Raw genomic sequence first — 16,169 nt, 5'->3', positions numbered from 1 at the left:
TAGGTGAAAAATCATGTTTATGATGTAAGAAATGAGAGTCACAGAGCAATTCTAGAAACCCTCTGCACAATGCATTGTCTTAGTACTAGATATGCAAGTTGGGCCTGGTGTCCAATTAAAATATTCGGGTTAACATATTAATACTCTGAACTGACTGTCAAGTATTTAAGCACACTTGACAGAGTATTACACTAGAGGCAATAAGCTCATATGAGCATTTTTGGCTTACTTTTAGGTGTGGCCAAAACAATATCAAGAGGGGCATATTTTTGACAAGCTTATGGGACAACAATCTCACAGATGTAGCTTTTGTACACATGGCCAAATCTGTCTGTTGAGGCTTCTTCATTTGTACACTAGGGCTCAAGATTCTTTAGATTTAAATGTGTGCACACTTGGCCGATTGATTCATATAGACATCTTGACATTGTTTTAAGTGTAGCCAAATCGGGCTGTTTAATCATATGAGCTCTTCATTTGTACACTGTGTGATTCTTCATTTGTACACTAGGACTCAGAATTCTTGGGATTAAGAGCATATCACACTTGAACAATTGGGGCATATGGGCATCTTGGCATAGTTTCAATTGTAGCCAAATCGGGCATATGGCTCTTTCATTTGTATGATTTTGTGCTAATAATAGTACCAAACACACTACTGAAAATTCTTATAAATATTAAAATTACATTCATGTTTTTAGTGGTATAATCGCAGGTAAAATCAAAGATCTTACATGGAAGATTTTATCTTGCTCTGAACTAAGCCAAAAGACATTTCGCACCGATCTAATACATTCTCCAATACATTTCAAAATGTTATTGAATGTTTCATGTCGATAATTTGACCAATGCATCAATTCTTGACGCTGAGACGATATTTTCTTCAACTACCTCTTCTCTTCAGTCCCTTCTGTTCTTCTCTTCTCCTTCTCCTTCTTCTTCCCTCCTTCTGCTCTGCTTTTATCTCATATCGCCTTCCCTACTTTACTCGCATCTTATCTCTATCCCACTCATCTCCACTCCTCGTATCTCCTTTCCTGTCTTAGATTTCCGACTCCACTGCAATCGTCTTTTCTTTCTTCTCTTTTCTCTCCTTTACTCTACTCTCCACTCCCCTCTTCTCGTCTCCTCTTCTCTTATCTCGTTTTCCTTCTCTTTTCTCTTCTTTGCTCCATTTTCCTCATCTCTCCTAGAATCTTCTTCCATTCTCCTCACGACATCTCCTCTCCTCGTCTATCCTTTCTTTCTTCTCTCCTCTACTTTTCCTCTTCTCGTTTCGCTTTCTCTTTCTCCTCTTCTTTGTCACCTTTCGTTTTCTATCACCTCTTTTCCTTTCTGTAGACTCATCAGCAATGAAATTCTAGAAAACCTATTTTTTTTCTTTGTCACTTGCGATATAATAGTGATATTTTTAATAATTTCATACGATAATACTTGTTTTTATTTCTTTCGCGTATTTTATAAATATCTATTGTGCATGTGGCAACCCTGAAATTGAGCCTAACTGTACACGCAACCCACCAACGCATTGCGTAAATTGGGTTGCCTAGTTTAAAATGTCGTTGTCCTAAAACTTTTGAGAGACACTGTACAAGTAAGGAAGTTCACTTTTTGTCATCTTTTACACTTGAAGTACTGAGTTGCAGTACACGATGAAAATCATATGCAAATTTTCAAAAATGAATGATTCTCGGTTGTCGGACAAGAGAGCCTTGTACATGCAAAAACGTGTCTCGACTTCCAATGAACAATATCACTTGCTGTTAAGTCACTTTCAATTCCATGGAATGCAAATTGCTTCCCTGACAAAATGTCCGATACAGAGCACAAAACTTTGTCCCTCTTGATTTTGAACAATAATCCGTTCGACGACAATGTATTTACTGATAGATGGGGAAATCACATTGATGAGCTGAATTGTTACACAGCTTGTGTCAACAATACTGCACAGAATTTATTTGTTTCTTCAAACACAGTCATTCAGAACTGCGCTGAAGGCAATGAGACGAGAGTCGGGAACCTCTCTCCTTCAAAGGGTTACATTTGCATGTGCCCTTTCTTTCACCAAAATGTAGAAAAATGCATAATATGACTTTTAAAAGGCCGAAAAATGACTTAAACGGTTTAAAAAGTTTAAAAAATGACCTTTACTCCAAAAAGGGTCAAAAAATGCAAAAAAAAATCCCTAACAAAGGCATCCCAATTTATCCACTTACGTTCCTCCCTACTTATGCAATGTTTCTGCCTTACCAAAAAAAAAGATGATGCATTTGCATCAAAATCCTAGACCTAATTTTTACTGTACAGCGGAACTTTCGACGCGAGTATGGTGGTGTTTAGCCTTCGGACAAAACCATTCGTCAATGACTTAAGGCGTTTAAAGAAACTGGAAGTGTGGATTCGAAAGAGCCTATTCCATGGCCTCCAAGAAGTCCGGACCTTAATCCCTTATACTTTTTCCTATGTGGACATGTGAAGAACATGGTTTATGCGGAGAAAATTCAAGATGTCAACCATCTAAGGCAAAGAATTATCGCATCTGTGGCAACCATCACCCCCAGACATGCTGGCCAGGACGTGGCAAGAAGTTGATTATCGTTTGGATGTGTGCCGTGCTACAAACGGGGCACACATTGGAATTTACTAAATTGTAAACAAAACTTGATGACATTACCTTCAAAAATATGTATTTACTTTCTCCTGAGTTTCAGTTTCTAATAAAATATTTAGGTTCAAAACCCAGGAGTTCTTTTATAGATACTCTGTATATACAAATATGGTAAATATGAACTGAGGTAACAGTTTGATATAGAGAAAACACATTTCTTCAATTTTACAGTAGAAACTACTTATGGAAATGAGTTTCTGTGCCATTTTCGAAGTTCGTGGAGGTATTTTCTTTCATCGTTGAATCTATTGGACCAAGAATTCATGTATTTTCGAAGAGAAATATATCTCCGACGCACAATTGCCGTTCTTGCTCTACGTGGACCGGATGTTCCGTACGTTTGATGACGTAACCCCCTGTCAGTGTTTCCAACCACGCCGTTGTTTTGCAAGAAATGAAGATGATTTTTTTTTCTGAAGCTGCTTAGCATTGTTTTACAAACAAAATTTTAACTATGCTTGCCTAACCTAACCGAACCTAACCTAACCTTGCCGGAAATGGTTCGTGGGGCTATCCGTAAATGGTTTTTGGGGCTATCCGTCAATGGTTTTTGGGGCTATCCGTGAATAGTATTTGGGGTTATCCGTGAATGATTTTGGGGCTATCCGTCAATGGTTTGTGGTGCTATCCGTCAATAGTTTGTGGAGCTATTCAGGTATTTTTCTGTTACAAAGGTTGGAAACACTGCATACCCACTTATGATCCACGACGCGTCAAACTGTGCCCGCCATATTGTGCCTTACGAAAGCGAAAAACGGAAGAACAATAAATACTCGTAATGTGACAAATTGAAATTATTTTCGTGAGAAAAGCAAAATCCCACCTTAAAGAATGTTTGGCAATGCGTAATAGGTAATTACCAATGTCAAGCAAGACGAAATGAACGAGTGAAAGGTGTTTTCCCCATACCAAACTGGTACCTGAACTGAATTTTTCGAGTCCATATGCCATGTTGCACAAAGATAACACAAAATATAACTGATTTCAGCTTCGTATATAAATAAGTATTAGCATATAATTCCGTTCCCTCTTTATGACATTATTAACGGTCTTCTGTCTACTGAAAGTTGAACACTTAGCATTTTTTTTCTGTAAATATACGGCAATTGTCGTACAGAGCCGCTGATGTATGTGGGTGTTCAGTCTTTAAACTAGCCCCTTTACAACACGTTATGAACTAAAACCACAAAAACGGATGCCTGCGCTATGCAATAAATGATTTTAACCCTTCAACTCCTACGAGAACACTAAATGTACCTTTAGATACTATTTTTAAAACTTGTTCTATCTACACGTGTAAAAATAACGCAGTTGAAAAACTGATAGGATAGAAGAAACATAGGTTTCTTCATCATGTGTGTTCACATAAAAAAACGTTAAGAGTTATGTTTCTTTCTGTGAAATAAAATATGTCATCAGTAGTGTCGTGTGTTCAGGATCCCAGAGTAAAATTATGCAAATCGACCTTTGCCTTTATAAACTGGTCAGGACCATTTAATTTTTTTATCCTTAACAATATTTGTTATGATTCTGTAACAAAAGCAATTATGTATCTGTTTTACATACAATGGTTCATCTGACATTGTAAATTCTTAATAACATTGTAATCACGAAATTCAATGATCGCCTCATCTTTCAGAAGTTATTAATCAAGTATTTAATTTTGTGCAATGTTAAGTTTCATTTCAAATTCTTGCATTTTTGTGACAAAAATTCTTCACGAATATTACAACGCTATCTATGAACATGAAATTGTAATATTCACATACATACATATTCCCCTAGAGTAATTTTGGGATGCCAGAAGTGTCCTTGTCCCTCCCACTGACATTCAAATTGGATGCCTTTGATTGGTGGAGTGACTCATGCCCCACAAATTCCTCAATAATGCATGTATTACATCTAATTACATATATAAAATACAATTTATGCCAATCTTCCCTCTTCCATTTTATTTGAAATCTACTGGTACTGGAGTGAGTTGTAGTAACGATATTTTTAATGATCGTACATAATAACATACGTAAGTGGTACTAAAAAGGTTAGGAGGATTGCATAACTTAAATTATGTACTTTATTCCGCTCACCAATCTGCAACTCAATAGTAACAATAAGATTTTCGTTTTGAATAAACATGTGCAATATGTAGGCGGAAGCGTGGCCACTGGAGGGGCGACGGTGGGCTATAGCCTACGGTCCTGATTGATTTTGAAATTGTGGGTACTACAGTACATAGGCTACATGTGCCCGTCACGCAATACGGGGATATGCCCATTTAACTAAACCAACTTTAGGACAGGTCTCTAACAGAATCGCACACAGCACTTGGATATCTTTTGGTTATTTGTCCGCATACGTGATATCCAGGGGATATCCAGAAATGGATATGTTTTGGACATTTCCGGATCACTTTTGGACATGTTTTGGACATCAAGTGGGACGTAATCTGGACATTATGCTTAGATTTAGACATTTTTTGTACATACTTTGGATAATGTATGGACATATTTTGGAGTACATTTGGATCTTTTCTGGACATTATTTAGATGTGAAAAGAACATTTTTGGACCAGTTTTAAACCTTTCCTGGATGTAATTGGGATGTAAAAAGGATGTTTTTCGTACATACTTTGGATATTGAATGGGCATATTTTAGACTAGATTTGGATCTCATATAGATATAACAGGGAAGTTTATTATTATTATTTTATAACTTTATTAGGACAACATTTAGACATCAAATATATGTCTCCTGGACTGAATTATTTATAAATCCTTAAGAAATCGCATGCATACGAGAAAATACTCAACATTAATAAAAAAAAACTTCCTGAAGGTAAGGGGATTTCATAGATTTCAACATATATTTGTAACATGCACTCCTTTCTTCTCTCTCTCTCTCTCTCACACACACACACACACATACGCATACACACAAACAAACACACACATAATATGTCGCTATTGAAAACTTCATTATTCAATTTTTAAAACTAATCCACTCATTCACTGCTTGAAACGAGCTACAACTATACTGTCTCTGAGGACTAAGATATCCTTACCTATTAAAAGCTGAGGCTATAGAGGAGCACTCAGCACACAGAAGGATAACAGCACGGATTATACTAGCCGTAGGTCTAGACGTCAGAGCCTCGTTGTCTTGCAACATTTCAGTACCATTTTTGCCAGTGATGTGCCGTACACTATAAATTTACGTCTTCATGCGTTGTCTACACGTAATCTACGCGTAGATTACATTGGGTTGTAGTTTACATAGACTACGTTACAATCTAAATTGCATTAAAATTAATTTTCAAGGCTTTCATGAAAGGAAAGTGACATTTTCAACTATATTGGTTCCTAACGAACTGAAAATAATCCAATTTACAACAAAATTTCTCTTCTCTTCTATCATCAACTATGAAAGATAAATAGTATGCAAAAATGAACAACAGATGGCAGTCGTGAGACAAGAGTGGTCCTTTCCCCATAAAACACTAGAATATTTCTTATATTAGGTTCTTTTCCTAGGTGAGAAATTGTTCGAATTTGGAAGAAAGAGTATGAAAAGTTCTCCTCACACATCAGTATCTGATACGCAGTATAATTTTATTTTAATTCCACGGCGCCCTTTGCTAATTTGTCATCTTTCGCCATGTTCTTTACATAGATTACGTCTTCTACGTGCATAAAATAGTCTACGTGTAGAATGTAGATTATCGTTTGCACGTGGAAGTGAGGTTGACATTATGATGTCTTACCCGAAGGTCGCCCCTTTACACTCCCTACCGCCCTGTTCCTCATATAGCCTACGTGATAACAAGGTGGTTACTCACCTGGAATTCCTCGAAGCGTATTTACAAACCCTATAGTGATGCAGAACCTCCAGCCATATTTGGCTCCTGATTGGCTATCTTCCGGAAGTTAATGTAGTGTTCCTTCAAATTAACGCTAGATGGCAGGGTTCAAGTTGACATTGTAGATTTCAGACATCCATCCCAACAAGATGAGAAACTCCTTTAAACTCAGGTTCATTTCTGAACACATTTTGAAAATTATTACACAAAAATGGTATTATTTAGCACATGTCAAGTTGTGAAATTTCTCCTACTATGTAGTAATCACTTCGCATACGTTACAAGCACTTTTAGAAATATTTAACATTAGAGTCTATTGTTTTTCGATGGCTTAATATTGACTTTACCGGCAAGAAAAGATTCATTGTATTTTTAACATTTTCCATATTTTTATATATTTCTTAACATAATTTCGACAATTTGATTACAAACTATATTACTAGATAATCACAAGTCTAATTTTCTTGTAAACGACCAAGTAAGAAACGACTGACACGGAACATAAACACTTCCAGTGCTCACAGCCAATAAGAAAGCATTATATAGGCTACCTCTGGTTCTGCAGCACTCCAGGGTTTGTAAATACGCTTCCGGGAATCATGCGTGAATTACTGGCTCCGGGAATTATGTGTGAATTTTTATCCGTAGACGTGCAAAATCGCAACTTTTATTAATCCATTTATACATATTTATAAATGTCCTGAGGCAAGATGTTCACAGATTAGCTTTTATTTTTATCAATGAAGGAAAAACAAAGCAGCGTGGAAAATAAAACAGAATTCTCGTAGTCCGTTTACTTTGTGAGTGTCCTTTGCAGAACAATCTATCTGACAGAAGGAAGATTATTGCAAGATAAGATATCTCGAAGTTGATTAGATAAATTTGAGTTTGAAATTCTTATGCAATTAACAATTTTTCGTACATTAGTATATCCTGTAACATTTGTGACTTGTGATTGTAGATGTATGTCGAGTCTGAATATGTGAAGTGGCAAATGTAAACTTCGAACCTCAAATTAAATATTTTAAATATACGTGAATTGAATTAGAATTTTTCGATGCATTGGAATCGCACACACCCTTTATATGATATTAATATATTTGTGTATATATGTATGTGGGGGTGGTGAGAGGCGGTAATACGTAAGGTTGCAAATTGAGGAAGCATCTACCTGTATCCTGGAATTTTTGGAAAGTTCGCCTTGAATTATACTTGAATTTTATCATGGTTCTAGAGTGGCCATGCTGGGGCAAATTTTCAGTCATTTATAGTAGATTGGTTGGTTGGTTGATTTAGTGTTTTAAGTCCACTTTATGCACAGTAAGGCTAATCTGGACTGGATCTACAGTTTAAAGTGGGATCCGAACCACTATGTGCCTCCACCGGGTATCGAACCCGGGACCCCTTGATTACAAGGCGACGACGTAATTTATAGTGGAGACATAGACAAGGGGAGAGGGAGATAAAGAGAGACAGAAAGTAAGCGAGAAAGCTTGATTGATTGATTTGATTAATTTAAATTAATTTACTTCGCTTTTTGTGCCTCTTTTGGCTAATTCGCGAAGATTGGGATGAGTGATGACTAGGGAGCGGAAGTTCATGACCTAAAAAAATATAGGTATATGACCTATAGAATGCCCTAAAAAATGAGGAAAAAAGATGTAAAAAATGCAAAAAATGACCAATAAATTTGTGAATTAAATATTGAAATGAAAAGGAAATTAAGCAAAATGCAATATTTCTTTAAAAAGAAAAGAGGCACCGAATGCACATTCAATTAAAATATGCAACAAGGATTTCCAATGGAAACAACCGAATAATTTTACAACAATTTAATGAAAAAGTCGTATACACTGAATCAAGAATATAACCAAAATGAAAGAAGTGACAAAATATGACAAAACAATACACCGAATATTGCGAAAAATAACTGAAAAATGCCGAAAATCAGGGAAAATGAACTAAAACCTGAAAATTGGCAAAAAATGCAAAAAAAATACGCTTTAAAATTACCTTTTTTGGGTTCTAGACTAAGTGTAATATTGTGTGTATCTAATGGGCATCGTTTCCGAGATGTCAGAAAAAAGATGACATTTCATCAACTTCCGCTCCCTAGTGATGACATGATGAAATTGATGAATGGACACACAAATATCCATGCCCAGGTTGGGATTCGAACCCGGGACCTTTGTCGTCGTAGCGCGATGTGCTAACCACTCCGCCACGGCGGCCGCTAGGCGAAGAAGAGAACAGAGGACTAACGTAGAAAAATAAGGAGAGAGACAGAAATATGCGTTCTCATGGTAGAAAAATGAAACTAAAGAATAACTATGAAGAACCCCTTTCAAATTTTCTTCTGCACCAGCACGATATCCTGATTATGCCTTCGAGGTAAAATTACGATAACTTGACACCGAAACTTTTGACACTGTGGGCTGGAAGAAGGAGGAGTTCGGTTTAGAAACTTTACCTGTATTGATCAAACGGGGTGGAGAATTTATCGGGAAATTATGAACAAGGACCGAAGTTCCTGAGGCAGTATTCACGCCGAAGTGGTTTGTCTGAGGGCTGAGTGTGGTCGGCCTATCAAAGTGTTCAGGGGTGGAAGTTTATTGATTGAGCCCGGTCCAATAAAGATTCGGCAGCGTCAAAGCTCTTTAATGGGTGGGGTATTCTATCCACGCATTTTAAAATTTAAGGCTGGGTCCCTTGGCCTCTCCGATGACGCAGTGGTAGCGTCGCCACCTTGTAATCAAGGGGTATCGGGTTCGATACCCGGTGGAGGCATATAGTGTTCGGATTCCACTTTAAACTGTAGGTCCAGTGCCGATTAGCCTTACTTTGCATAAAGTGGACTTAAAACACCAAATCAATCAATCAAGCAATTAAGGCTGGGCTGGATGTTTTGCGTACGCCAGAGCAGCACGTATTGTGGAAGCACCTATGAATCGTGACGTCAGGAACCAAGACCAATTAGTTTTAAAATAAGATCAGCAATAATAACATTATTGCCTGTTCATTGCTTGTAATATAGTAAATACCGAAGTAGCTACTGCAAAAAAAAAAAAAAAAAACCTTTTAAGTGACATATGGTGCCGAAACCCGGGATAGTAATTTTTTAGTTAGTTTAATGTAGTTTTTAAATTATACAAAAGGACTTACATAGATACGAAACTATTTATGAATATGACAAAAAATTGCATGTTTGCACATAGGCGAAAAAATAAGTGGCACTTTGAAAATTAATTGCGATGGCGATAGATAATTACTGGAAGTAATCTTGTTCTTACAGGCGTGATGCGGAATCCAATGTGCTTCCCAGATCCTCGTCCATCGACAGCGTTGTTGAGGCCGCCTGGCACAGCGACCCCCCTCCCCCCCGAAGGCTACCGTCTCCCATGCTACACCACAGAAGCAGTGCCCTCATCTCGCCGTCCGCCGCCAGGAGGCTCAAGGGGGAGAAGATCATGGCAGGTAAGGTACATGCAGTGAAATCGCCACATGTGATTCTTTCATGCAGACATCATGTTGTACACCAAACGGCAAAATAAATTGTCCGTCAGAATTTTTTATCAATCTGTTTTCCACATTGTGATGCTCATGAATTGAAATAAAGCTTCAATAAGCAGAAGACATCTGCTTCACACCAACAGAGTTCCATTCCTTAAAACGTGAAAGGGTATAAAAAAATTGAAATATGTGATGGACAGTTTGCACACTATTATCTTTGCCATTGGCTGTACTACGGATAGTCAAGCGTTTGGTGACATATTTTAGAATCTGTTTAAACTGCAGTGGGACATGAGAGGAAAAGCTGGTGATTTATTTCAGCCTCTTTAAACTGGAGCGGGCAAACTGGCGTTTTGTGACATTTTAGGACTGCAGTGGATAAGCAAACGTTTGGTGACTTATTTTAGAGTCTGTTTAAACTGTAGTGGATAAGCCCGCATTTGGTGACATTTTGGAATTTGTTGAAATTACAATTGGGTTAGAAAATTGTTCAGTGATTTATTGGTTAAACTACGGTGGGTTACACAACAGTTTTTTATTTATTTCAGATAGCTTATTTTTTATTTTTTGGTGAATATTTTAAACTGCAGTGGATTAGGTAAGCGTTTGGTGATTTAGTTCAGAGTCCGTTTAAACTGCAGTTGATTAGGCAAGCGTTTGGTGATTTATTTCAGAGTCCGTTTAAACTGCAGTGGATTTGGCAAGCGTTTGGTGATTTATTTCAGAGTCCGTTTAAACTGCAGTGGATTTGGCAAGCGTTTGGTGATTTATTTCAGAGTCCGTTTAAATTACAGTGGATTGGACAAGCGTTTGGTGATATATTTCAGAGCCCGTTTAAACTGCAGTGGATTGGGCAAGCGTCTCGTGATTTATTTCAGAGCCCGTTTAAACTGCACTGGATTAGGCAAGCGTTTGGTGATTTATTTCAGAGTCCGTTTAAACTGCACTGGATTGAGTAAGCGTTTGGTGATTTATTTCAGAGTCCGTTTAAACTGCAGTGGATTTGGCAAGCGTTTGGTGATTTATTTCAGAGTCCGTTTAAATTACAGTGGATTGGACAAGCGTTTGGTGATATATTTCAGAGCCCGTTTAAACTGCAGTGGATTGGGCAAGCGTCTCGTGATTTATTTCAGAGCCCGTTTAAACTGCAGTGGATTAGACAAGCGTTTCGTGATTTATTTCAGGGTCCGTTTAAACTGCAGTGGATTAGGCAAGTGTTTTGTGATTTATTTCAGAGTTCGTTTAAACTGCAGTGGATTAGACAAGCGTTTGGTGATTTATTTCAGTCCGTTTAAATTAATGTTGATTAGGCAAACGTTTGGTGATTTATTTCAGAGACCGTTTAAACTGCAATAGATTAGGCAAGCGTCTCGTAATTTATTTCAGAGTCCGTTTAAACTGTAGTAGATTAAGCAAGCGCTTTCTGATTTATGTAGAGTCTGTTTAAACTTCAGAGCAAACACTTTTCATTTTAGTCAAGATACCAGTCATTTGTTTAACGTTTGTTTGAACCGATTTAACGAGCATTAGATTTTTGCTTAAGCCAATGATTTGGAAACATTTTGAAACAGAGTAATGTTCAGTGGCTATAATTGAGACGGTTAAACGAACAAAAATATTTTTAGTGACAAAAATGTAATTATTAATAACATTTTGAAGAGATTGTAACATGACAATGAGACAAAAAGAGGCATAAGTGTCGTGTGCGTGTGTACTCTCTATCAAATCCAGAAAAATATTTGCTTCTTTTAAGATTTCTGTCTGAGATAAATTACAATGGATACATTGAAAGAAGCTCACGATAACAGAAATACATCGAGCTCTGGACAGATTTTCTTGACCATTGTGTCTCTCAAGATGATCTTTCTTTTTTTTCGATAGAATGTCTTAATCTAGAGTTCACTGCGGTTCAAATCTCCGATCTCCTAGACAATATAACTTTATACAGGTCATCACTGTCTACCAGCTTCCCCCTTCGTCCGCTGCTGCAAGAAGTGGCGCTGTAGTGGCCTCGTGTGCTTCGTTCTGCGTTATTGAAAGATTCATTTTGTGCTGGAGAGAATTTTCCTCCACATTTCTTAAGTGAAGGATGAGGTTCGCAGAACGAGAGAGGAAAAGTGGAAGGAAAAAATAAAAATGCAACGTTGTGGTTTTGCCCTCTCAGCTACAGTTTTCATGCAGGGTTGCCAGGGGTCGTGATTACATTGGTCATGTCCCGCACTTTCGCCTTTCTTTTTCTTGGTATTTTAAATAAAATACTAGGAATGGATGCCAGCCAAAACAGGGTTGCCAGTCCGTTCACGATTCAAGTGAAAAATTTCGCACCTCTTCCGTTCGCATCTAAAACTTCCACTGTTGTTGTTGTTCTGCTTTTCAGATTTCCTTTACACAATTTCTTCGTCCAGGTTGTTGTATTTCGAGATCATTCTTTCGCTATCATTTGTCAAGCATAAGGGTTTATTTTGTTTCATTATGATCTAATGAGAACTAAAGTTTATTGTAGATGATCATGAGTAGAAAATGAAGATTTAGCTTGCAGATAACGCAAGTAACACGTTGTACGAGTTTCATATTCTCTTGAATAAAGTCTTGTTTTTTGTGTCCACTTTATGCACAGAAAGACTAATCAGGACTTGATATATCGTTTAAAGTGGAATCCGAACCACTATGTGCCTCCACCAAGTAACGAACACGGGATCAGGATTGTTGAAGGTTCAGAAATTTTAAATAAATTCAATTTCGGTCCAGGAGAGAAAATCATCAAGGGTAATTGGTAGGAGACAAATTTATGGTAAATAAAAACTGAGGAGAGCGGTAAATAAAATGTTCGATCAGCGGTATATACCAGCGGTGGAAAAAAAATTGGCACGCACTTTTTCATCATGAGAGGAAACAACATACAAAAGAGTTATAAATTGATAAACTACTTCATTTTTATATACTGTACACATACACAAGTACTTAGCTGTCCAACCAAAAAGAAAACATCAACACAAAATCATTCATTTCTAAATTGCATATCTCAAGTGATTTATTCATTGCATGTATTTAAAGGATATCCTTGCTGTACAACAAATAAAATAATCACTACTGCACATACACAAACACATGTTGAAAATCACATGATGATAAACAAAATTCATTCATGACTGAACACAAATGACACCATTGTTTCCCTTGATGTGCGGGAACAGACTAATCTTATCGCTGCTACAGCTAGCAAGTTCAATGAAACTGGAAGTTGAGTAGACATTCGGGGGAAGAAAGGAATGCAGCTTGACAGGGAGCGAAGTTTTCGATCTGAGGTTATGTGCATGGGAAATCCCAATTTGCAGCGTCTTCCTGATGTGATCGAAGATAAAACGTTCTTCAGCTGCAAGTGGTAGGAAACTTTAGGCAAACGTTTCGTTACAAATCGACAGTTTGCGCGCACAACCTCGATTGCCGGTTTTTGCGTGTTTTCTACTTAATTTGATGATATTTCATGGATATTTCGCGAAAAAGCGTTCATTTCGTGGAAAGCACACATTTCGCATTACTTCGCGAATAAAACTCATGCGTATTTCATCATTGGGGGTGTAGTTACGTGCAGAATGTTCAAAATTGCATCTTATTTTCACATTTCGCGATTTCGCGCATCGCGAAAATTCAGTGTCTCTAGTAATTGGGTTCTGGACCGTAAAGAACCTTTTTTCTGTCTGTATTTCAATTCGGTCCAGGACCTTTTTCTCCGGTCAATTTAAATACGGTCCAGGAACCTTTTTTTTCGAATCAATTTAAATAGGGTCTAAGTTCCGTATTGAAATAAAACAATGTGCAACTTGACCGAATTTAAAAGAAAAGGTTCCGGTCCTGTTACGAAATCCAATAGAATCCATTAGAATTTATTGGTTCCTGGGTCTTTAACAATCCTGCCTGTGACCTCTTGATTTCAAGACGCCATTACTAGTATGCAGTGGCGGCGATTGGGTTCCAAAACTGAGGGGGAGGCAAGGACAGTTACTTTACCTCGGTTGATAGGGTTTAGCATAGTGCGGGGGCAAAAGTGGGGAAAAGTGGGGGGAAACTGCCCCCTCACCCCCCTAATTGCCTCCACTGCTAGTACGTCATCCGGCAGGTACACACAGAAAACAAAATGCATCATATCGATTGATGCACTAAAGTGTGTTTTATGGCTTCTTCAAAGAATCAGATTCACATTTGATGCATTTTGGTGCATTTTTGTATGTCGTGAAAGAAACACCAAAGTGCATCACTTGATTCAAGTGAGGATTTATTTCAGTCGAGATGCACTTCAATGCATCGGTTGATGTTCCTTGATGCACCTTCCTGCATCTTTTTGGATGATGCACTTAAATGTTTGGTTTGAGCTACATAAACTCTGTAGCTCATACGAAACGTTTAAGTGCATCATCAAAAAAGATGCATTCTGGTGCATCAGAACGCATCAAGGTGCATCAAAACGCATCAACTGATGCATTGAAGTGCATATCGACTGAAACAAATCCTCACTTGAATCAAATGATGCACTTTGATGTTTCTTTTACGACATACAAAAATGCATCAAATCTGAATCTGATTCTTTGAAGAAGCCATAAAACACACTTTAGTGCATCAATTGATGCATTCTGGTGCATCAATCGATATGATGCATTTAGTTCTCTGAGTGTAGGTCAAAGACCCAGGTACTGGCCATGATCGAGTCTGCATTTTAGCATAAATTTCAACGTACTATTTTTGCATTGTATTTTGTTATTTTTCGTCACATCTCTACCACTTCTGGCTAATCGCGACGATGAGGATGAATGAAAAATTAGATGAAAGAAAGGCACAATCATAAATAACGCTCATGCATGAACTCGGCCGCAGAAACGTAGGGATTGCAACTTGTGCCTGCCTCACTGATGGCTCAGTGGTAACGTCGTGGTCTTGTGGGCTTAAAACTCAGAGCTCGAGACACCTTACAGGCCATCAAAAATTATTCGTATATGGATTTGGAATTTTACGTCACTTTTCTGCCTCCTTGAAAAAACATAAAGTTATAATTTGTGGTTCAAGGTTGGCAACACTGTTTCTTCTCGATTCTGACACTATAGTGGAAGAGAGACAACAAAAGTGGAAAAAAACAAAGAAATAAGAAGAAAGACAAGAGGAAGGACACTGGGGGGAAGGAAAGGGTTACTAACGAAAAACCGGACCCGCAGAGTTCCTTTTTTTTCCCCGGGAGGAGGCGAAATGGATTTCCTGGTTGAAGCAGGCCGTCATCGCAGTTTCATATTTTCCCCGCCAGATGGCACGCCGGTTCTTGCCACCTCGAATAACCGTCTAGGGAGGGGAAGGAGTACATTCTTCCGGCCCGGGACATGAATCTTTCATGACGAAAAAGGGAAGTGAAAAGTGGAACTTGTGGTTTAAACATATGAGCAGTGAAATGAAAAGCAGGCTTACTGCATTTCCTGAATGGCGAAGAAAACTTGCGATTGGGACAAGACAAGTTTCCTCCACGGTGTGAACGTTTATTACATTAGCATCGCTATGGTCACAATAGTGTTCGTGCCTCGCACCTTGAAGACTAGTATATAAAGGGAAGGTCCTGGGCGTTGCCAGAAATTATAGTGGGGAGGTAGCCAGACCGTTTGTACAGGAATAGTAGAAATGATAATCAAGTAATTATTCTCTAAGAATTAATAATAATACATTTATTTCTTACCAGTTAATTTAAATATATTCTTAGAGAGACTACCTCAATGATCGCTTACACAGATGAGGGTCTCCCCTATAGCGTAGTGGTTATGACTGCACCTTGTGTTCAAGGGTTCCGAGTTCGATGCAGGCACAGAGTAATACTGATCGCGCTTTAAACTGTAGATTCAGTCACGATTAGCCTTTCTGTGCAAAAAGTGGACTTAAATACAAACTCAAACGTGTGTGTTGTGAGTTGCACACGGTCAGTGGCGACGATTAGGGGCCACTTGTCCCCCCACCACTTTTTGGCCCGCACAATGGTCTCTTAAAAGTCTTGTCTAACAAGAGAAAGCAACGCGTCCTTGCCCCCTCCCCAAGTTTGTCACTAAATAATGCATATAGTATATGTAATAATCAGTAATATTTACACTATAGTAATGGGAATTGTCT

At 38.0% G+C, this 16,169-nt stretch overlaps 1 protein-coding gene across 1 annotated transcript in view; it reads left to right on the top strand.

Moving 5' to 3' along the window:
• The window catches only part of wake (ankyrin repeat and fibronectin type III domain containing protein wide awake), a 727,887-nt gene that overhangs the window by 537,891 nt on the left and 173,827 nt on the right, over positions 1 to 16,169 (top strand). Inside the window, exon 6 of the mRNA XM_083110519.1 lies at positions 9,817 to 9,998. Coding sequence (XP_082966645.1) covers positions 9,817 to 9,998 — 182 coding nt within the window. The remainder of the gene's footprint in view (positions 1 to 9,816; positions 9,999 to 16,169) is intronic.

This window comes from Lepisma saccharinum, chromosome 24 (assembly GCF_977018435.1).
Source record: "Lepisma saccharinum chromosome 24, izLepSacc3.1, whole genome shotgun sequence".
Lineage (NCBI taxonomy): Eukaryota > Metazoa > Arthropoda > Insecta > Zygentoma > Lepismatidae > Lepisma > Lepisma saccharinum.
Note: the sequence above shows the minus strand (reverse complement) of the source record. Positions and strands in the feature narration are given on the sequence as shown.